General features: G+C 38.4%; 1 protein-coding gene across 13 annotated transcripts in view; it reads left to right on the top strand.

Annotated features, from left to right (window-relative positions):
* The window catches only part of RTTN (rotatin), a 160045-nt gene that overhangs the window by 43215 nt on the left and 94116 nt on the right, over positions 1-22714 (top strand). For all 13 annotated transcript variants that reach the window (XR_006278944.1, XR_006278945.1, XM_043508170.1 and 10 more), the window contains 7 exons: positions 4042-4181; positions 4538-4709; positions 8323-8422; positions 13335-13423; positions 18257-18374; positions 18700-18796; positions 20279-20338. Coding sequence is in view for 11 of the 13 variants with exons in the window: in XM_043508170.1 (XP_043364105.1) it covers positions 4042-4181; positions 4538-4709; positions 8323-8422; positions 13335-13423; positions 18257-18374; positions 18700-18796; positions 20279-20338 (776 nt within the window). In the remaining 2 variants the exon portion in view is untranslated. The remainder of the gene's footprint in view (positions 1-4041; positions 4182-4537; positions 4710-8322; positions 8423-13334; positions 13424-18256; positions 18375-18699; positions 18797-20278; positions 20339-22714) is intronic.

The raw sequence follows: 22714 nt of genomic DNA, 5'->3' as shown, positions 1-22714 counted from the left end.
AATAGATGAGCAAGTAATAGTCATCTGAGCAGGCCAAAATATAAGGGTGTTAAATAGGGGACAGTTTTGTATGTTTCCTAAGCAAATATGGGAAGTTCATTGCAATTAAATAATCTGGTTCAGACTGTAGAGATAAGATTAAAATGATGAACCATTCTTCCCTGTGTCAATTCAGAACTCAGCCCTTTCTGTCAGCCCAAATTCTTGCCTCCAGGTTCCGGAAAACTGAAACTTTAATGTATTTCTAACATATATCTCAAAGTATTTTTTTACAAGAGTTCTATCTGCCTTTTAAACCTTCCAAACCAGAGGAACACTAAAACAAAACGAAAAACACCAAACTGTAAATGGAAAAAATCCAAGAAGCTTTCCCTTAGGAAATCTTCTTAAGATCGGGGTCTCATATACCACAGTTTGGAGCTTTAGTCTTTTTGTTTTTATTCTATTATTTGTCTGCTTTGTTTTGCCTGAGAGATCTTAATGTAAAAAAGAAAATACTACAATTTTTATTGCAGTTATACAACATTCTCATCTTTCAGAATGGAAAAATACCAAAGTGTCTGTCTTTCCTGTCGGTGATTTGATGTATAGATTAGAGACCAAAAAGTTGTGCAGTAGCTAACCACATGATCTTATGTTTCTCTTATGCTCTCTCCTCCTTTTGCTTGTCATAGGATTTATTTAGACTTTGAATTTTGTAGTTAATTGACAATGTATTAACTAACGCAACTATATTTGAAATTGAACACAACTGGGAACAAATATTCGTGTCCTGCAACAAATGTTTGTGAAGTGCCTATGGTAGAAATTACAATTGTATTAGTTAATATGTAGTCATTACACTTGTTAGAACATGACTGAAATTTCAGTGTAGATGAACACACATTCACTTATAGCATACTGCTCAAATTAGATTGCAAACTTTTTGAGGGAGGAACTGTATTTTACTGTTTATGTAGCATCTAGTATAATGGACTCCAATATAGTTTGGTGCCTATCGGCACTACTACAAAATAGATCGTAAAAGTAATAAAGATCTGACCATTTTTGCTTTATTTTCCCTCATTGTTTTTTGCGTCACTGAGTTTGAACATCTGTGGGAGGTTCCTGATTATTCAAATTTCGTGTAACTTAGTGCAATACAGACCTAAATATTCTTCATATCTTTTGGCACGAATTGGCTGTCGTCCTCCATTAGGTGGCATGCCTTTTTGAAACTCTTCCGTTTTCTCGATTAAACGTAATTAATGACCCTTACTGTCCTGAGACCTTCAGGCAGTCTCCATGCTTTGCTCTTTAAGTCAGGATTTGTCTACACTGGAGCTGTGGGTATGATTTGCCACTTGTGTAGATGTACCCACGCTAGCTGTGCTTTAGCTAACTTGCTAAAACCAGCAGTGCTGATGCAGTAGCATGGGCTTTAGCAAGGTGTGTCCAAGAGTCCCCTTCCTCATCCCCGCACCTCCCTATGTATGTACTTGCTGGTACAGCCTGTGCTCCCACAGCCTCACTGCTGTTTTTAGCAAACTAGCTAGAGTACAACCGCCGTGGGTATGTCTACACAAGCTATAGGTTGCAGTGTGGACATGCTCTTAAGCAGATACCTTTTCCCCATCTCTACTCCCTGTCCAGTCCAACAAGAACTCTTGCCCTTCTCTTTTCTCCCATACCCTAGTTGATCCATCCCATTCTTCATATCTGTTTCTGGTACTAAAATCTCCCTTCTTCTACCTGCTTCTAATCCTACAAGCTTGTAGTTCCGTGTTATGTCTGTCTCTTCTTGTTTCCTTCCTTTTGCCTAACCTTTAAGTACTATCTGTCTCCTCAGTTATTACTTGTAAGCACACACTATCACCTGTATTCCCCCTTTCCTTTAAATTTCTCACTTCTGTGCCTACTTTTCTTCCTCCTGTAGGCCACATCTCCTTTTTCCTGAACAGTGGTTCCATATTTTTCCTATTTTAGACATTGATCCTTTCAGTGAGCTCTGTAAGAATAGATACTTGCATGGGCCTATTCCAAGCACTGGGGCCTCAGTTTATAATTTCTTCAGTGCAGATAATGTCCTGTGTTTGTGATTTGCTATGTAAATGTATGGTGCAGTGATTTTTGTGAAATAACTAATGCTGGGTTATTTTATCATGGAATTGACAACTTCTGTGAGTACTTTAAATATATTGTCTCCCCAAATATGCCTAGAATGATTTTAAAACAATTTTTTCCAAGCTATTAACTTATATATGTAAAACTGAAAGCAGAGTCTTGAGTCACATTATGTTTGCAGCTAGAGTGCAGTTACGGCATAAGATATGCCAGGACTACATAAAAGTCTACTAGTTTTGACTTAAATGTGAATGCACCCAACATGTCTTCACCTGGTGTGATGTTCTGTTTTGGACACTCAGAACTGTAAGACACCGTTATCCCTCTGCATCAGCAGATGAGAGCTTTGCTGGTGATTTAAACTCTTGTCAGCTCACTTCCACGCCAGTCTGTCTGCTTCACCTGCAAACTCCTCAGGACTCTGCCAGTCTAAACGTTGCCTTGCAGGTAATGTACAGTGAATCCCGATTGCTGATTTGCCCCAGAGATGTCTTCTGCAGTGTCCATTCCCTCTCATTGGACGCTCTCATAAATACTCGCAAAAAAGAAAAGGAGTACTTGTGGCACCTTAGAGACTAACAAATTTATTTGAACATAAGCTTTCGTGAGCTGTATGCTCAAATAAGCTTATGTTCAAATAAATTTTAGTCTCTAAGGTGCCACAAGTACTCCTTTTCTTTTTTGCGAATACAGACCAACACGGCTGCTACTCTGAAATCTCATAAATACTATATTTGCTGCCTCCAAAGAGGCAATGTACACACCAGCCTATTAGACTAGCTGAAGACTCTCACTTCACTTTAGTACACTGCACTGAGATGGTTTATAATTAAACAAGAATAAGTCCGCAGACTATGTCTTAAGATTTCCAAAGAGATCCATACCTCCATTTGAAATTTTTTAGGGGCCTGCAAATAAAAAAAAGGTTTTAAAAACAATGGCTGTACCCCTCCAGACTAGAGGATCCAACGTTCACAGGCTCAAAGGGTGCTGTACCCTATTCCCCCTAAGTGATGGATAACTAAAATGTCTTTGCTCTTATAGTACCCAAAGTCCATTGTCTCAGCCTCAAGAGTTAGGAAGGATTTCTGGGGTGCTTGCTAAGCTGCTGCTAGTTAGCTTGATTGCTTTATTTACCTTATGTGTAAATATTTTTTCCTTGACCTCTTGTCCTCTGCCTGTAATCAAGCCAGTCAGACAGTTGAATCCACATACTTTTGTCTAAGGCAGACTGGATTTATGCACTGCCTCCAAAACACATTTTAAGAACATATTTCCAGCCCAAACATACATGACTTTGTACACAAACTGTACATACATCAAGCGATGATATTTGGGACCAGCTTGTCACCAGTTTATGTATGATATTTTATGGCATACCTTTTAGATATACACTATGACAACAGTGTTTGTGGAGGGGATAGTGAATGTGTCAGGCCTGATGTGAGTTACAATATGGTTGGCCTTCTGCTAGTGGGCATTGAGGAACTCTTACAGTCACACCTGGTTTTTGTGGAAGCATTTTATTTTGCAGAATTAAAATGATTAACTTCATTAAACAAAGTGATAGTTGCCTAAATAGTCCTCCACCTTCTATTGTTTTAAGGTAGGTGGCGTCCTATTTTTTAAGTCACTGGATTGTGAGAATTCAACTTGGGGTGTTCTGGAAAGATAATCATTGTCTAGACTTGAATTAGAAAGTGTGTGAGGCAATTCCTTTCCCAGATACGCTTAGAGGGAAGAAGCATAGACTTATAAGCTGCTTGCTTTATGTGCACTTCCAAGACTGTTTCGTTTGAAGTACTTAGTACAATTCAATATAATCTTACCTAGAAAATGTACAGTTTCCATTCATATGGTTTTGTTTTTCGTCAATAGTAGACATGCTTGTTTCTTAATTAAGCAAACTGGTGAATAGGTTTTTTTAAATGTTTTTAGGGTTATGCAGACACAGAAGAGACACTGGGTAACTGCATCTTGAGTCTAAGCGAAACATCTTCTGACAAAGGAGAAGGGATTCTCCCTAGAACTACTAGATTAAGGGCTGCTCTACGACTTCTCTTCTCAAAAAAGCAGTTGTGAGTAGTAATGTCCTGTAAAAATTTCAGCATGTGATTGATGCATGATATTAGCAAGTCTAACCTAAACTGTTAAGTTATTCCATTGATTTACAGTGAGGGCTGATTTGAAATGTTGTGGGTAAATGCTTAATTCAAATTGCAGGAGTGGGTGGGTGAGATTCTGTGGCCTGCATTGTGCAGGAGGTCAGACTTGATCATAATGGTCCCTTCTGACCTTAATATCTATGAATCTATAAATCTTAAACATTATCAGTGTGTTTTTTCTGACATTTTCTAACTCTGTATATATATATCTGAAGAGCTAAATTGCCCCACTGAAAAGAACCATGATCCTTAGTACTTTGTTTCCTTAGAGTCCGTTCTGTGGCATTGAAACATCTAACATTCCATCTCATGAATGAAGAAGGGGCCAGCCTGAAGCGCCCTCTTTTGCATGGTTGTGTTCTCTCCAGTGTTTCTAACTTGTTTGTTGTGGAAAGACCTATAGAGCTGAAGTTGGATGATACAAAAGAGTCAATTTTTAAGGTGACCAAAATATCTTTTTAGCATATTTTGTCATTCTGTCCTTTTTGAACTGCTGATTAACTTCATGTGAGAAGGCTGCTGCATGTCAGTTATTTCACCTTCTGCAGGTTGCCGTAATCTTTTCCCTTGAATTATCTTGCACCTTAGAAATAAGACTGCCAGAGAACCTCTACCCTACAAACTTTAAAAGTAGCTTTTATGTTATAAGATATGTAATGGGGTCGCCTCTCACAAGTGCCCCCTTCTGGTCCGATGTGAGCCTTCCATTTCTTAGTTGTTGGAATGGGATGGCATCCACCTTTTGTGAGTGCCCCTCCTTTCCCCCCCGCCAATAGTTTCTTTGATGTGTCTTCAATGACTCAGCCCTCTGGCCGAGTCTTACACACTGTCTTCCACCAAGGCTTCCCCCCAGAGACTCTACCCTCTATAACAGTCTAACAGGGCCCATCACAGTACCCTCCATTGGGGTGTCCTTTTCGGCAGCCCTCCCTAGGTTCAGTCTTTAACCAGACCAATAAATGGCCTATCACGGTACTCTCGCTTAGTCTGGCTAGTTTCTGGGCTGAGTCCTTGCTTGGTCCCTGTAGCCTCCCAGGTGCTCCTTCTTAGCTTCTCTGATCTTCGGCAGTCCTCCCTGGTCTCAGCCCTGCCCACACTGAGCTGTCTGTGGTCCTGTTGCTCTTCCAGCCAGCCAGGAACCCAGCCCTCTGTCTTTCAGATCCATGGAGCAACTGACTGCTCTGTCTCTGCTGCTTTTCATATGGCCCTCGTGGCCTCTGATTGGCCATCCAGCAGCCCCTCTGCAGCCACTCTAGGCTGCCTGGAGTACTTCTCCTCTGCTCTTTTCTGGGGGACAGTGAGGCAGGGCCATGAGGCCTCCAGAAGGGGGCCTCTGGACCTAGTCCACCCCATCACAAGGTGCAACATTGAATGAGACATTGGTTCACTTACTACTCAGCTTCACTAGATTTTACCCTGTGCAGATAAGTTAGCTCCACAAATGCAAAGTGGATGTACTTAGCTGCACACTATAATAGCTTATCGCACTTGTTAAAATTCTATTGTGCATGAGTAGAACACTTTTTTTTAAACGGTCATAGTTCTGTTAAATCAAAACTATATTTTACTAGAATACTCAAAGGCACTTTTCACTGTGAAATATTTCCGGGCCAAATATCAAGTGTCTGCCTCTGGCCACTTGTGCTGCTGGGAAACAAAAGATTACAAGACTTTTCTAATCATGGGAAAAGTGTACCTTTTAAAAAATCTCTCCTTTCACTCAATCAGCTGAAATCTATTTTGCTCAGTTTCCAAAAAATATTCACATTGGATAGTCCTGTATAGATAATCTCAGCCCAAACGATGAAAATTTTATGATGAAGATATGAACAATTGAAATGGGATGAACAACTACATTACCTTTGGTAATAGTGTTTGATAGTTCGTATGATAATTTTTTAGTAATATAGGCTGACATCAAAGCAAATGTCAGAGTTCTCTTTGTACTGTCATTTTGTCTTTAGCTGTGTGTTTGCTTCAAGTTGAACAAAATTCCACAGATCCACATTCTCACAGTCATTCTCACAATCATGGAAGGAATTCCAATGGAAAGTAACTTTGGCGTAGAATGCATGATTATCTTATACAGTAGCGTCCACTATGTGCTGGCTTCTTTTGAGACACTCAAGGAGTTTCTGCTCTGTAGAGCTAACAATGTAAGGATAGACAGACAAGTAAACAGGTTAAGGGAAGGGAAAAAACAGCAGGCCCTAAGGCAGGCGCAATATCTGCTGCAGAAGATATAGATAGGTGAACATCTCATACTTTCTGGAAGACCAACAGGTAAATATATATCTTTTTGGTCATATTACTATGTGTTGAAACTTGCTGAAAATGATTTAATATCCCAGCTGCTTATGTTGTGGAAACTCAACCCCAAATAACAGATGCTTGTAATCCAGGATAAGAGAGGTGCAAAACAATTCCTTACCATACAAGCAAATCTTACATCTATAATATAAGACAAAATCCAAGACCTACTTGTGGCTGTTGGGTTCTAGATTAGAAGTTCATGGTCTGCAGGAAACTAATGGAAGCAAATAGGAAACAGTAAAATAAATCAAAATGTTAAATGAGTTCTGAAAGATGACATTCTTCCTCCAGTGTAAAAATAATCTAGCCACTCAGTTTACCGTTATTTTTTAAAAAATGTAAGATCTAAAATCTATCTGTATATGTTGAACTTAATTAATAGCTGACCTAAACACAAGCCATTTTAGAGATAGTCTTTTGCATTTAGCTAAAACTATACTGCATTGAAATGTCAAGTAGTGAACATGTCAATGTAGTGAATATAGGATCTATGACTATTGACTCTAGTTCCCTGCTATTGTAGGTAACTAGTCACATAATCATGAATATATGCATGTAATAATAATGTACATTACTGCACTTGTTAATTACACAAGAAAAATGAGTATGAATATGTAGGGGTTCCCTCCCCACTCTGAACTCTAGGGTACAGATGCGGGGACTCGCATGAAAGACCCCCTAAGCTTATTTTTACCAGCTTAGGTTAAAAACTTTCCCAAGGCACAAATTTCGCCTTGTCCTTGAACAGTATGCTGCCACACCAAGTGATTTAGACAAAGAACAGGGAAAGGACCACTTGGAGTTCCTATTTCCCCAAAATATCCCCCCAACCCCTTACACCCCCTTTCCTGGAGAATAAACAAGATGAGCACAAACTAGCCTTGGATTTTTAAGACACAAAAAACCCAATCAGATTCTTAAAAAACCAGAACTTTATTAGAAGAATGAAAAAAAGATAAGAGAACAACTCTATAAGATCAGAATGGAAGATAATTTTACGGGCAGTCAGATTCAAAACATAGAGAATCCCTCTAGGCAAAATCTTAAGTTACAAAAAGACACAAAAACAGGAATACACATTTCCTCCAGCACAGCGAATTTCACAAGCCAAAACAAAGAAAACCTAATGCATTTTCTAGCTAGATTACTTCCTAACTTTACAGGAGTTGGACGGCTTGCATCCTTGATCTGTTTTCGGCAGAGGTATCACACAGACAGACAAAAGCCTTTTTCCCCCCCTCCAGATTTGAAAGTATCTTGTCCCCTCATTCGTCATTTTGGGTCAGGTGCCAGCCAGGTTAACTGAGCTTCTTAACCCTTTACAGGTAAAAGGACTTTGCCTCTGGCCAGGAGGGATTTTAGAGACTGTATACAGAAAGGTGGTTACCCTTCCCTTTATATTTATGACAGAATATAAATACTTTTTTGAAATTTCTGCTTTTGCATACTTTAAAAACCAGTGGGCATGATATGTTGTTGTTTCCAATTGCTACATTCTGGAAATTGCTAATTTTTTGTTCCCCAAGAAATGCTTTAGAAGCTCAGTAAATCAGACCATGATCAATTCTGAGTGAATATATATATGCTGCTTGTAAGGATTTTTAGAATGGAACCTAGTCACATTTTATTTAGATCTTTTGTTATATTTCCTACACTTTGAGGGAATAAGAGGGCTAGTTTTCTTGTTTAACTAAGAGACATATATTGTAATGTATTTCTAAATACAGTTTTGTTTTAATAGGATGAGGCAGTGGAAAAACTGTATGGTATTCTTAATTCTGACACCATTGACCTAGTTTTGAGAAAGTCTGCAGCAGAGCAGCTAGCTATAATTATGCAAGGTAAAGTGTTCTGGAAATATTGATTCATGTGCTGGTGAGCTGGTTTTCTGCTTGAAATGCTATTTTCAAATTTTAACTACATAACTTTCCCTTATATTATCAGACCAATATTGCAAAACTGTCATGAAAATTTCACAGCCCAAGTTCAAAATTTACTTGCCTGCTCTTGTTATGCTTGAGAATGAGGGATGTAGATTTTATTCTCCCATCAGGGGAAAAAAGAATGGCTCTACCTGGGCAAGAGGGCAAAAATAATTCTGCAAAGTTAAGGTAAACCTAATGGTTGGGATTTAAAATCGGGCTTTTTAGATTGACCCAGTCAACATATCTTTTCCTTCCTTTTTTTTCCTTGAACTTTATCACGTAATTTATTCTTGTTTGTTAGAGATAATGACACTGCAAAATTCCTGCATTTCCATGCTGGTTATTTCTGCTTGTGTGGAAGAGACCATTCTCTTTAGCAAAGAGTAGGGGTTTTTTTTTAGTGTTATGCCATTCTTGGCTGAGACTGTCGCTTTTTAGATTATGAAGTCTATTTTGTAGACTGCAGTATTTTCTTCAAGTGGTGAGGTCAGTCTTTAACTTGATTTTATTAAGTTACACTTTAAAACACGAGCAATCACTGGAACAGTAGAGTCTTCTCTTACTGAAATGGTTTTGAGGCTTGACTAACTCACTCTACATTAACAAATTTATTTGAGCATAAGCTTTCGTGGGCTACAGCTTCATGGGATGCATAGAATGGAACACACACACACACACACACACACACACACACACACACACACACACACAGAGAGAGAGAGAGAACATGAAAAGGTGGAAGTAGCCATGCTAACTGTAAGAGGCTAATTTAATTAAGATGAGCTATTATCAGCAGGAGAAGAAAAGAAAAAACCTTTTGTAGTGATAATCAAGATGGCCCATGTAGACAGTTAACAAGACCGTGTGAGGATACTTAACATGGGGAAATAGATTCGATATGTGTAATGACTCAGCCACTCCCAGTCTCAATTCAAACCAAAGTTAATGGTATCTAGTTTGCATATTAATTCAAGCTCAGCAGTTTCTCGTTGGAGTCTGTTTTTAAAGCTTTTCTGTTGCAAAATTGCCACCCTTAAGTCTTTTACTGAATGGCCAGAGAGGTTAAAGTGTTTTCACATCGGTGATCTTCCAGAAGACACCATCCTGGCCCCTAGGGATATAGAAGCCCTCTACATCAACATTCCACACAAAGATGGATTACAAGCTATTAGGAACAGTATCCCCGATAATGTCACGGCAAACCTGGTGGCTGACCTGTGTGACTTTGTCTTCACCCACAAGTATTTCACATTTGGGGATAATGTATACCTTCAAGTCAGCGGCACTGCTATAGGTACTCGCATGGCCCCACAGTATGCCAACATTTTTATGGCTGACTTAGAACAGTGCTTCATTAGCTCTTGTCCCCTAATGCACCTACTCTACTTGTGCTACATTGATGACATCTTCATGATCTGGACCCATGGAAAAGGAATTCCACCATGATTTCAACAATTTCCATCCCACCATTAACCTCAGCCAAGACCAGTCCACACAAGTTGTCCATTTCCTGGACACTACTGTGCTAATAAGTGATGGTCATATAAACACCACCCTATACTGGAAACCTACTGACTGCTTTACTTTACCTACATGCCTCCAGCTTCCATCCAGGACACACGACACGATCCATTGTCTACAGCCAAGCTCTTAGTTACAACCGCATTTGCTTCAATTCCCTCAGACAGACACAAACGCCTACAAGATCTCTATCAAGCATTCTTAAAACTACAATGCCCACCTGCTGAAGTGAAAAAACAGATTGACAGAGCCAGAAGAGTACCCAGAAATCACCTGCTACAGGACAGGCCCAACAAAGAAAATAACAGAATGCCACTAGCTGTCACCTTCAGCTCCCAGCTAAAATCTTGCCAGCGCATCGTCAAAGAGCTGCAACCTATCCTGAAAAATGATCCCTCACTCTTACAGATCTTGGGAGACAGACCAGTCCTCGCTTACAGACAGCCCCCCAACCTAAAGCAAATACTCTCCAGCAACCACACACCACACAACAAAAACACTAACCCAGGAACCTATCCTTCCAGCAAAGGCCAATGCCAACTCTGTCCACATGTTTATTCAAGTGACACCATCATAGGACCTAATCACATAAGCCACGCCATCAGGTGCTCATTCACCTGCACATCTGTCAATGTAATATATGCCATCATGTGCCAGCAATGCCCCTCTGCCATGTACATTGGCCAAACCGGACTGTCTCTACACAAAAGAATAAATGGACACAAATCTGACATTAGGAATCATAACATTCAAAAACTGATATGAGAACACTTCAACCTCTCTGGCCACTCAGTAACAGACTTAAAGGTAGCAATTTGCTACAGAAAAGCTTCAAAAACAGACTTCATTGAGAAACTGCTGAGCTTGAATTAATATGCAAACTAGATACCATTAACATCGGTTTGAATCAAGACTGGGAGTGCATGGGTCATTACACATATTGAATCTATTTCACGTTGTTAAGTATCCTCAGACCTTCTTGTCAACTGTCTAGATGGACCATCTTGATTATCACTACAAAAGTTTTTTTTTTTTTTCTTCTGATAATAGCTCATCTTAATTAGCCTCTGACAGTTGGTATTGCTACTTTAACCTTTTCATGTTCTGTGTGTGTGTGTGTGTGTGTATGTATATGTATATGTATATATAAAAAAAATCTTCTTACTATATGTTCCATTCTGTGCATCCGATGAAGTGGGCTGTAGCCCACGAAAGCTTAAGCTCTAATAAATTTGTTAGTCTCTAAGGTGCCACAAGTACCCCGTTCTTTTTTCAGATGCAGACTAACACGGCTGCTATTCTGAAACCTGTCACTCTACATTGCTGTGCTTGATTCAGAGTGGACAGCATAAGGAATAAGCTTTCCAAAAGTTTTTATAACTTGCCTTTTCCTCTCAGTTTAGTTAGTTCTCCCCTTAAAGAATCTAGTAGAATGTTGAGGAGGTTGAGGGAAGGCATGTAGCTATTGCTTTTATTTAAGAGAAGTGCTGTGTGAAAAAGCCTGACTGGGTCATTCATACCACGGGTCTCAACTGATGTGCCTGGGTACAGTAGAGCCTCAGTTGCAGCTAACAAGGAGCAGTAGACATTTGCCTGATCTAGTATAGGAAGCATGTGTACCAAAAGGGGGTTCACTCTGAATGATGAGTTCCTTCTATCTATCTGAATTTATGTTCCTTGCTGGTCAATGGTGGTTAGAGTTCACCTAGATAATGTTTCTTCACTCTGCTTAATCTTAAGAAGCTGCCTGCAATTAAAAGGGGCTGAAATGTCACTTGTGAGTTGGCAGAGGCTTTCACAGAATCAAGATTAGCTTCTTTGATTGCACTGTCTATTATAATGAAGTTATAGACTCCCTGTTGTTTTTAATGTTGTAGATTTGGGGATAAGTAATTCCATTCCATACTCTATATAATTTGGTGGAATTGAGTGTTAGTAAATCTATATCACAAATAAAAAAAAAAATCTGTGGGAGCACATGGAGAAAAATATACAAATTTTGTTAAGAACAAATTTAAGTGAAGGCACGCAAACACTGAAGGGAACATTCTCTGGGTCAACACATGGTCCAAGTGCACTCAGTAGTCTGAACTCAGAGAGCTTCAGGCTTTATGTAGCATGCACAGGTGCATTCCAAGAGTGGATCTGTACATAATCTATTCAAATTCCAGTTACAGATAAGTACTGTTTCTTTCTCCTAGCAAGAAACGCTAGTAGTAGGAGTTAACTCAGTTTTCTACAATGAAAAGATACTGACATTTCAAATATCAAGTTTGCATTTTCTTGGTAGGTCATATACATGCATACAGTTCTTTTACATCCAGTGAAATACATTCCATGTTGGCTGTTGTAGTTTTCAACCTTTAGATAGGAAATACCAAGCATGACTCAGGGTTAAACTGCAGCTATTTTGCTCAGCCCAATAATCTTAAATTCCCAAGAGAAGAATCTCTCTCATTTTAAAAACAAACAAAAAACCCAGCCTCTGAAATAACTTCCTGAGTGCTTGATTACGGTTTTTATTTTTGAGCCAGGTGCTGTAGGTAGTGGTAATTGTACTAAAAAATAATTTCATTTGAGTATGTTTAAAAACTTACTGGTTTGTTAAGCAATGATAAACGTAAATATCACAAGTGAAATCATGGTTCCATCAAAGTCGGTGGGAGTTTCATCTAGCTTTCCATTTATTTTTTATTTTAATTGTCAGCTGTAGGAACTCCTGTTATGGACCCGGGCCTCGTGGCATTAGGCACTGTACAAACATAACAAAAGAATTTTATCTCTCCACAAAAGAATTTATCCTTGTCAATAAACCAATATTCAGAGTATTTAATAAAATAATCCAAGGGGTTGGTGTATGAAAGAGATTGGCAGTGAGATACAGATCCTTTCACTTGAGGAATAATGGTAAAAATCATTCTCTGGTGTCTACTAGGTGCTGAGGGAAAATGATTTCATAGTCTCTCTTACACTTAGTAGTCAGGTATCTGTATCTCCACAACTACCATCATGACGGCATAGTCATCGGCGACCTCATTCCTGAGGTCAAGTGTTGAATGGGTGTGTAAACCAAACCTCCTTGTCACCCCTTGAGAATAGGTGTAAGACATGTTGAAAAGGCTTTGAGGAGGCTTGCATTGCTATTGCCTGTGCTGTACCTATTCTGTGGATAGAGGGCTTTGGCATTCAGTGATGTAACATAAGCATATCTCACCAGCATTAAAATAGTGTGTGCTCCCACACAGGAAGTTAAATATAAAATTGGTATGGAACTACTGGCTTTTGCTAATGCTTTTTTCTCTTACAGATACCAAAATGCATGATGTTGTGAAAAAACTGGGTGTGATAGATAAGTTATTTGTTTACTTTTCTGAATGTGTACACCGGGATGGCGAGGTAAAAATATTACCATTAGTTGTTTTGTTGTTGTTTTTTTTTTTGTAAATGTTGTGGTAAAAGCAGTTGAACTTGATATCTACCTTTTTTTTAATCAGTCTTTAAGTACATTAATTCCACAAATAACATGACCATCTAAGAACACAAGTATGTAATCTTGCTGTATGTTTGCTTTCTTCACTTGGCTTTTGCTTATGGTAGGTTCCCTATTAACTTAATCCATATGTGTAGTTAGTATAGTTATCAAAATTGCGATTGAAGAATCTGCTATCCCCATTAACGCAGAATCATAGAAATGGTCTGGAATGGACTTCAAGAGGTCATCAAGTCCAGCCCTCTCTGGTGAGGCAGGACCAAGTAAGCCTAGACCATTCCTGACAGATTTTGCCCAATCTGTTCTTAAAAACCTCCAGCAGTGGGTACCTTGGAATCCTGTTCTTCAATTTAGTTACCCTTCTAGTTAGTTTTTTCCTAATACCTAAACTTAATCTCCCTTGCTACACATTAACCCATTGCTTCTTGTCCTACATTCAGAGGATATGAAGAACAGTTGATCTCTGTCCTCTTTATAATAACAGTTTTAAGATAAGTTAAGGGCTATCAGGTTCCCCCTCAGTCATCTTTTCTCAAGACTAAACATGCCGAGGTTTTTTTACCTTTTCTCAAAGGTCAAGTTTTCTAATACAGTAACTCCTCACTTAACATCCTAGTGATGTTCTTGAAAAATGCAACTTCAAGCGAAACACTGCTAAGCAAATCCAATTTCCCCATAAGAATTAATATAAATGGGGGGGGGGTAGGTTCCAGGGAAAAAAATTTCGCCAGACAAAAGACATTTATATACATATACAGTATGTTTTAAATAATTTTAAACAATTTAATACTGTACTCACCAGTGATGATTGTGAAGCTTGGTTGAGGCAGGGGTGTAGCGGGGTTGTGGCGCTGGGGCTTGCCCTGTTCCACCCGCCTGGTGCTCCTGCCGGGGAGTAGGGTGGGGGCACGGGGCTTGCTCCGCTCCGCCCGTCCGCCCCTCCTGCCGGGAGGGGGGTGGGGCTTGCTCCGCTCCGCCCGTCCGCCCCTCCTGCCGGGAGGGGGGTGGGGCTTGCTCCGCTCCGCCCATCCGCCCCTCCTGCTGGGAGGGGGGTGGGGCTTGCCCGCTTCCCGGTTAGAGCAGTGGGCAGAGGAGCCAAACAACGTTATAAGGGAACATTGCAGGACTTTAAAGGAGTATGTTCTCTAATAGGTCAGTGATCTAATAACAAAATAACGTTAAATGGGACAACGTTACTGTACTTGTTATATTTTTTTGTTCTCCTTTGGACTCTCTTCAATTTATCCACATCTTTTCTGAAGTGAGGCACCCAGAATTGGACACAGTACTCCCTCTGGGAACTCACCAGTGCCGAGTAGAGTGGGACAGTTACCTCCCGTGTCTTACAAACAATGCTTTTGTTAATGCACCCTAGAATGTTGGCCTTTTTCACAACTGCATCACATTGTTGACTCTCATTCAATATGTGATTCACTATCACCCCCCCCAGAGCTTTTCAGCAGTATTACCACTTAGCTAGTCATTCTCAATTTTGTAGTTGTTTGTTTTATTTTTCCTTCTGAAGTGTAGTATTTTCACTAGTCTTTATTGAATTTCATTTTGTTGATTTCAGACCAATTCTCTAATTTGGTTAGGTTGTTTTGAATTCTACTCATATCCTCCAAAGTGCTTGCAACCCCTCCCAGCTTGGTCTCCTGTGCAGATTTTATAATCCTGCTCCCAGTCCACTATCCAAGTCATTAACGAAAATACTTAACAAAATCTCTAATCTCTCCCTTGTTGAAGACTAAAAAGTGATTTCAGAGGGTTCATAAAGACAAACATTGTCTTTAAAGGTTACATCCTGGACTCCTAAAGTCCAGTCCTCAAACAGGGTGTAATCTATAAGAAGCAGATATGCATTGTAAAACATCCAAAGTTTATTGAGGAACATACAGATAGAAATAAAACAGCCTCCTGAATGCTTGAAAACTGCTGTCCTACAGAGCATTCACCAGGAAAATCTCAGCAGACAAGGTCACCCATAGAATTGAACAACGAGTTTGTAGCAAACAGTCAGACACGCCCAAGCCTTTATGTGTTTGTGATTGATCAGAAAACACTTAATTTCATGATCGTTCATTATTTCAAAGTGTTTGAGTGCTTTATGTAAAAACGTCTTGGACAATAGGCTATTCACAGGCTATTTGCTTGGATTAACTTTGACTGCTGGTTCTCATAGACTTCAAGACTTCAGGTTATAAATCCATGGTACGCCCATATGTTGAATACTGTGTGCAGATGTGGTTGCCCCATCTTAAAAAAGATATATTGGAATTGGAAAAGATTCAGAAAAGGGCAAGAAAAATGATTACTGGTATGGAACGGCTTCCATATGAGAAGCGATTAATAAGACTGGGAATTTTCAGCTTGGAAAAGAGACAGCTATAGAGGTCTATAAAATCATGACTGATGTGGAGAAAGTCTATAATAGAGGTCTATAAAATCATGACTGATGTGGAGAAAGTTAATAAGAAAGTGTTATTTACTCCTCCTCATAACACAAGAACTAGGTTGAAATGAAATTAATAGGCAGCAGGTTTAAAACAAAAAAAGGAAGTATTTTTTCACACAACGCATAGTCAACCTGTGGAATGCCTTGTCAGAGGATGTTGTGAAGGCCAAGACTATAACAGGGTTCAAAAAAGAGCTAGATAAGTTCATGGAGAATAGGTCCATCAGTGGCTATTGGCCAGATGGGCAGGGATGATGTCTCTAGCCTCTGTTTGACAGAAGCTGGGAATGGGCAAATTTTGCTGATTTTTTAATTTTTTGGTGCAGAATTCCCTCAGGAGTCTGAAGACCACAAAACACTTGTTAATTTTACAGAAGTTTTAATTTTAAGTTTATGAAGAAATGTTTTTAAATATTGACACTGGAAAAGGTATCTTACCTCAGTCACATTTAAGGAGTTTTATAGACAGATTCTGATAGTTTTAATGTGAGATCTACTCAAGGCTATTGCTGCCATAAACCAACAAAGACCAGCAGAAGAGGTTTAATATCCACAGCTCTATTTTGCCAATTTTATTTTAGCATGATATTATGTTTTTGTTTAACATACATAGTACTAAGATAAGAAAATCCTTTTGACTTCGAGAATTGTCTATACTTAACACTACAGTACTGATGCAGACAAGCAGAATTTTTGTTAAAGAATATCAGAGTAGAAACCCCTTAATAGGCATGATTGAGAAAGAGCACTGGTTGTGAATCTAAAGTAAAAAAAATAGTGCTTAAATTAACCAAGCACCTAAGTCACAGTAAAAGTCAAGTCTAAGTCATTATTAAGTCACTTAAGCACTTCTGAAAATTTTTCTCTTAATCTTAGTGGGGAGAAGGTTGTTTGTGTGTACAGGAAATTTGGAATTCACAGTAAGCTATCACTAACTGTTACTTCTGTTTTGGCTGGTGGGTTTTGTTTGTTTATATATGGTATGCTCAAAGTGGACTGGTGGGAAAGGAAGGTGGATTGATTGGTATAGAAAGGCGAAGTCCCTATCTTCATCTTCCTAAAATAAACTTTATACATCATAAAAAGACTGAATTTCCATGATAAATAAATACTTGGCTAAAATTAATGACTGGAATATTGAGCATTTTGCTAGGTTAAGTCAGTCACCAGTACTTACAAAATGCTCTTGAAATGTGACTAGACTGACAGACCTGGAGAGTGAAGTTCTCTAACCACAGAACAGTTATGAGCTACATCTATGCAAGCTCTCCGCTAGGATCTCTCTACCCTGATCTGAAGGGACCCCCTTATGGTGGTGAGACCATAGTTTAATTCCCATGTGCATTCAATTTTTTTTGTACTTTGATATTGACTGCATACAATATCAAGATAACTTAATGCACCAATTGAAAAAAATACATTGAAATATAAACTTTTCAATATTTTTTAAAAACTGTACTGTAAGTATCCTTGTGGGGAGGGCTGCCAATGGAGTGCTGAGGAGAGCAGAATTTTAAATAAAGCCTCAGAAGCAGCCTCTAGTTATAGTGGTGCAAATAGATTTCACAAAACAAATCTTAAGTATATAAACTAAGGAAAGCAAAGTAATGGAATAGTCTCTGAAATACTAATATCTGAAAGAGATAGTGGCTTTAGTTCTTGGTGTTCACTGGACAAATTGTCCATATATATTCTGCTCTTTACACTCTGAATGAGGCCTTGGTTCTGTTTCTGGCTAGTCCACTGACACTCTAATCTTGGGCAAGTTACATCACCTATCTGTTTTTCAGTTTTCCTATCTGTAATTTGGGGATAACAAAATTTAGTCACTGCTGTGCTGCACTTTGAGATTGGCAGATGAAAAAATGCCATAAAGTATAAAATATTATTTATACTTTATTTAAGCAGAGCTATTTGGAAATCTTTCTAATACAGACAGGACTTTAATTTTGTTTTTTGAAATGAACATTCAAAGAAGGGTGTGAGGTTAGAGGTCCAGCAAAATATCTGGTTACACCTGGAAGTAATTAAAAATTTCCCACTGAACTTATTATAGCCAGTTAGCATGCACTGATTTTTCAGATTCAATCTTATTGGTTAACAGTTTTCTAGGTCTTGGTGCTTTTGGTCTTTTTAGGAGATAAATAGTAGAAATTCCTAGCATGGCAGTTGTCTACTAATCATAAATTAAGTATTTTCTCATTTACTTGACTATATAGTACTGAATATAGGGAGGCATCTACATTAACATACTCTTTTTTTTTTTTTTTTTTCTCCCCTGCAGATCATGGAATGTATTGTGTTGCCATGTCTTACAGTTCTACGAAAACTTGTATATGTTGATTCAATTATACGCCTGTCATTAGCACAGCAGCCTTCTATCCTGCTAACGTTATTGAGAGGTGACTTGAAAAAGCTTTGAAGTGGCTTTGATGTACTTTAAATGGAAAGAAAATGTCTGAAATATGACTACCTATTTACAAACTCTCCTACCTCCCCCCCAAAAAACAAAATCCAAACTGTCCACTGACACAGGATCAATCTGTGGCTACTTCAGATAGCATAAAATTTTAAGAAAAAATGGCTTACTGATTTGAGCCAGGATTCTGTTCCCGTTGAAGTTAGTACTTCTGTTGAGTTAAAAGGGTTATATCAGTGCTCTTGTATGTACTGTTGACTACCAATGTTTTAATGAAGAATGTTTTAAATTTATCTTGTTTTATTCAGTTTCCTTGATATTCCGAGATGACTGTGCTGTTCTGACTGAAAGTGCAGCATTGCTTTGTCTTCTGTTGTTTGATGAAGTAGCAAGAAAAGAAATCTGGTAAGCTAAACTATAGTAATTTAATTACATCTCTCTTTATTATCCCTTTGTATGAAAATCTATAATTTTCTTGTTATGTTTTTGAGTTTGCACAAAATATTTATCCTACAATTTAATTTAGAGCCTGATCTAAAGCCTGTTGATATGAAGGAGTGTTTCTCTATTGATGTCAATGGACTTAGGTTTTAAAGGCCTCATCCAAAGGTCTTGATCCAGCTGTTGGATCCTTGTACTTACATTGAATAACTCCTGTAGAGTCATTTGCAAGATAGAGGCATAAGAAATTTTCCTTTAACCTCACAACAGATTATCTTTGTACATTACATTTCATTAATGCATTAGAAATAATTTCATTTCTTACCATTTGATAAATACTTTGTTAGTCATGTTTGTATGGTGCTTAGAACTTAGCTGAGGCTTCTGGATTGTACAGCAATATAAATATTTCATAATAATTCTCTGTTTGTCTTAAATTATAATATTATTGCTAAAGCCCTTATTGATTGTTTGCATATCTTTTCTGTAAATGCATTCCTCAATTATTTAAACAGTAAGCCAGGGTTCAGCAACCTTTGGCACGTGGCCTGTCAGGGAGTTCCGCTGGTGGGCCAGGACGATTTGTTTACCTGCAGCGTGTGCAGGTTCGGCCGATTGCAGCTCCCACTGTCCGCGGTTCACCCTTCCAGGCCAATGGGGGCTGCAGGAAGCGGCGTGGGCTGAGGGATGTGCTGGCCGCCGCTTCCCACAACCCCCATTGGCCTGGAACGGTGAATCATGGCCAGTGGGAGCTGTGATCGGCCGAACCTGCTCACGCTGCAGGTAAACAAACCGTCCCCGCTTGCCAGCGGATTTCCCTGATGGGCTGCGTGCCAAAGATTGCCGATCCCTGCAGTAAGCTCTCTTAAAATTTGAAAAAATAATACTGCTTGATTGATGGTAGCTGGGATTCCGTTTAAAAATGTTTCTTTCCAAAATAAACAGTTTTATGTGCTTCATCACTCCAAAACAAATGGTAAGTCATTGGAAAGAAAGTTAGTATTGTCTTCTTGCAGTTCATATACTTGAAATTTATTGGAAAGAGTTGTTACTTTTATGTGAGGAAATACAGAATTAATTTGACCATAACACTTTAATATACCACTGTAATGTTATCATACAGCAAACACATACAACAGATATTCTAGAGGCAAATACCAAAATATATATGTCTTAAATTATAATATTATTGCAAAAGTCTTTATTTGTTTGCATGGTCTACAAACAACTCAATATTAACAAAATATTATTATATGAATATACTGTTTGTTGAGAAATATCCTGTGAAGAGCCAGAAAGGAGTAAGGAAATAAAAAGATAGCTATCAGAATTATGAAGTCGTGGTGTTGCCTTAGTAGAAAAAGCAGGGTTTAAGTGGGCTAAAAGATGCAGCTAAAGATGAATTTCAATCTAGTACTACTGTGTAATGAATCTTTCTTTTTGCAGGGCCGATGATGTATCCAGTAACCTACCTGCCTTCAGCTTGCCTGTAGCTATTGTGAGACGGTAAGCCTCTTTACAGTTAACTTTATTTTTGTCTATGTGCTGCCAATCATTGGGGGCCAATACATTTCTGGGATAAAAAAATACAGATACAGTAGAAACTCACTAATCTGTACATTTTGAAATTGACACAAAAGAATGATGATAACTGGGTCTTTCCCCACAGCCCATTAAAAATGTAAAAGTAAGTGCTGAAGTAAGGTGTCGTATTGTTTCATGAGATTTCATTGTTTTTACAAAATGCACTATAGCATTATGAAGTGTTAAAAGTAAAGCTAAACAAAATTCTCAAAGTAAATTAAAATATATTTTGTGATGCATTACTTTTACTGTTCTGTTTTTTCCATTTGCTTGTTAATTTGCAGTAAATTTCCTAGTCGTCTGTGTGGCTTCTGAAAATTGTGTTATAAAGAGCAATGGTACTATGTGTTTTTGTCCAAGTACTAATTTTATAGGTAAACTAATATGGAGCTTCTATATCAGAGATTTTACTTAGTAGACATGAAAATTCTATTTCTTTCCCTGAATTGATCTGAAATTTCTGATTTATTTTTTTAAAACTTCAGCTCTACTCAAGCTGAAGGAATGTTGTTTGCCATTGTGAGCTGCAGATGACAGCAACAAAAACTCTGATCCTGTATCAGAGTAGCAGCCGTGTTAGTCTGTATCCGCAAAAAGAAAAGGAGTACTTGTGGCACCTTAGAGACTAACAAGTACTCTGATCCTGTAAACTCTTATGCAAGAGTTTAACTTCCATGGATAGTCAGTGGGATTATTTACAAGAGCAAAGATTAGCATGGACATAATTTCAAGCACGACTGGGTCCTCAGACACTAAACACCTGGAATGCTGAGTCATGTTAACTTTCTGCTAAGCTCTGTGTTTTACATTTCCTGTAAACCCGTCAGCTGCAAAATACTGTTGGCTGCAGAAGGACTAGTGGCTCATTATGCTAGGCACTATACATTTAACAGATGCATGTGAAAGAAACGACATCTGTGCATCAAGGAGCTTACAATCTAAGCATATGATGAGAGGCAATAGATGAAGAAAAGCAAACTAGTGAGGGTGACAGTGAAGTGATTACGGTTTTGCATAATAGTTAGCAGTCAGAGCAAATAATTTGTTAGGCAATATCCTTAGCTTTGTTTCTACTGTAATAATATGTAACACTGTTAAAACGAAAAGAATTTTAAAGCTCTAACCTACTTTTCAATGAGGGCCAGATCCTAAAAGGAGCTGTGAACACGTGAAAGTCTCCCTAAAATCAGCACAGGGCTTTTAACTACTCATGGATTTTGTTGTTTTCTCAGCCTGGATAACAAAAATATACTGCTCGGTTTCACTTTGATTAATAATCACTCTCTAACCAATTTCAAGTTCTCATGCACCAGAACATTATTAGTGTTTGGATTGCTAACACTTCAAGGGATATTTGTTTTAGTTAAAACAACAACAACAACAACAACAAAAGAGCATAACCTTTATATTGGAATAAACCCCACTCCCACCTTTTTTCCCCATGAGGTTGACAAAGTTGTCTTTGTTTACATAACCTAGATTTTGGGCTAAGGTTGGCCTTTGCATCTCCTTTTAAAAAGGAATCTAACCAAAAAAGTGACTAAAATGACATTTTTGGTATTCCATACTTTTTGCCCTGCTCTGGTTTCCATATCGGATTTGCTCACCTTAAAGGTTATAATTTTTTTTCCCATTTAAACTTTTCAGTTCAGGCTAATAAGGTTGTGAAAGTGTCAGTAAGCTCTAAAGATAATGGAGTTGTGACTTAGGGACTAGTTTGAACTACAGATCTGTTGTTGATGCAACTGTGTAAGATCGAGAAACCCCAGCTTGGACCCAGAGGTCAGAGTGAATTTTGGGGCTATCAGTTTTAAAACAAAGCAAAAAATAAACTTCCAAACTGAGTAAATTTACATGGAAATCAGTAAGTATGGAACCTCACAATACATGTGTAGTCTTCGCATGCTTTAAAAGTTTTTTTTCATTCTGAGCATCTTTGAGTGGTTTGTTTTCTTTGGGGGGGTTGGATTGTGATTGAAGTGTTTTCCTTTTATTATACGGTTATTCTTTTGTTTCTACGCAGAGGCCCCAGTTTTGAGTCTTGCATTCTCTCATGTTTTGACCATGTTGTTATGGTCTTGTTGTGGCAGGAGTAGTAGTAAATGAGAAGCTAGATTCCTAATTGTTTTACCAACCTAATTCTGTGGTGTTTCTATATGTCAGCCCAGACACTAGACTATATTTCCTAGCCAAAGGAGATGGAAAAGAAAAGTATAGTTCTTCCCTTGTTTATCTCTCTCTTACAGGTAGGTGGTGGTAGTAAGAAAATCCTTTTCAGGCTCTGTATTCAGTGTGTTG

Source organism: Dermochelys coriacea, chromosome 2 (genome assembly GCF_009764565.3).
Source record: "Dermochelys coriacea isolate rDerCor1 chromosome 2, rDerCor1.pri.v4, whole genome shotgun sequence".
NCBI lineage: Eukaryota > Metazoa > Chordata > Testudines > Dermochelyidae > Dermochelys > Dermochelys coriacea.
Note: the sequence above shows the minus strand (reverse complement) of the source record. Positions and strands in the feature narration are given on the sequence as shown.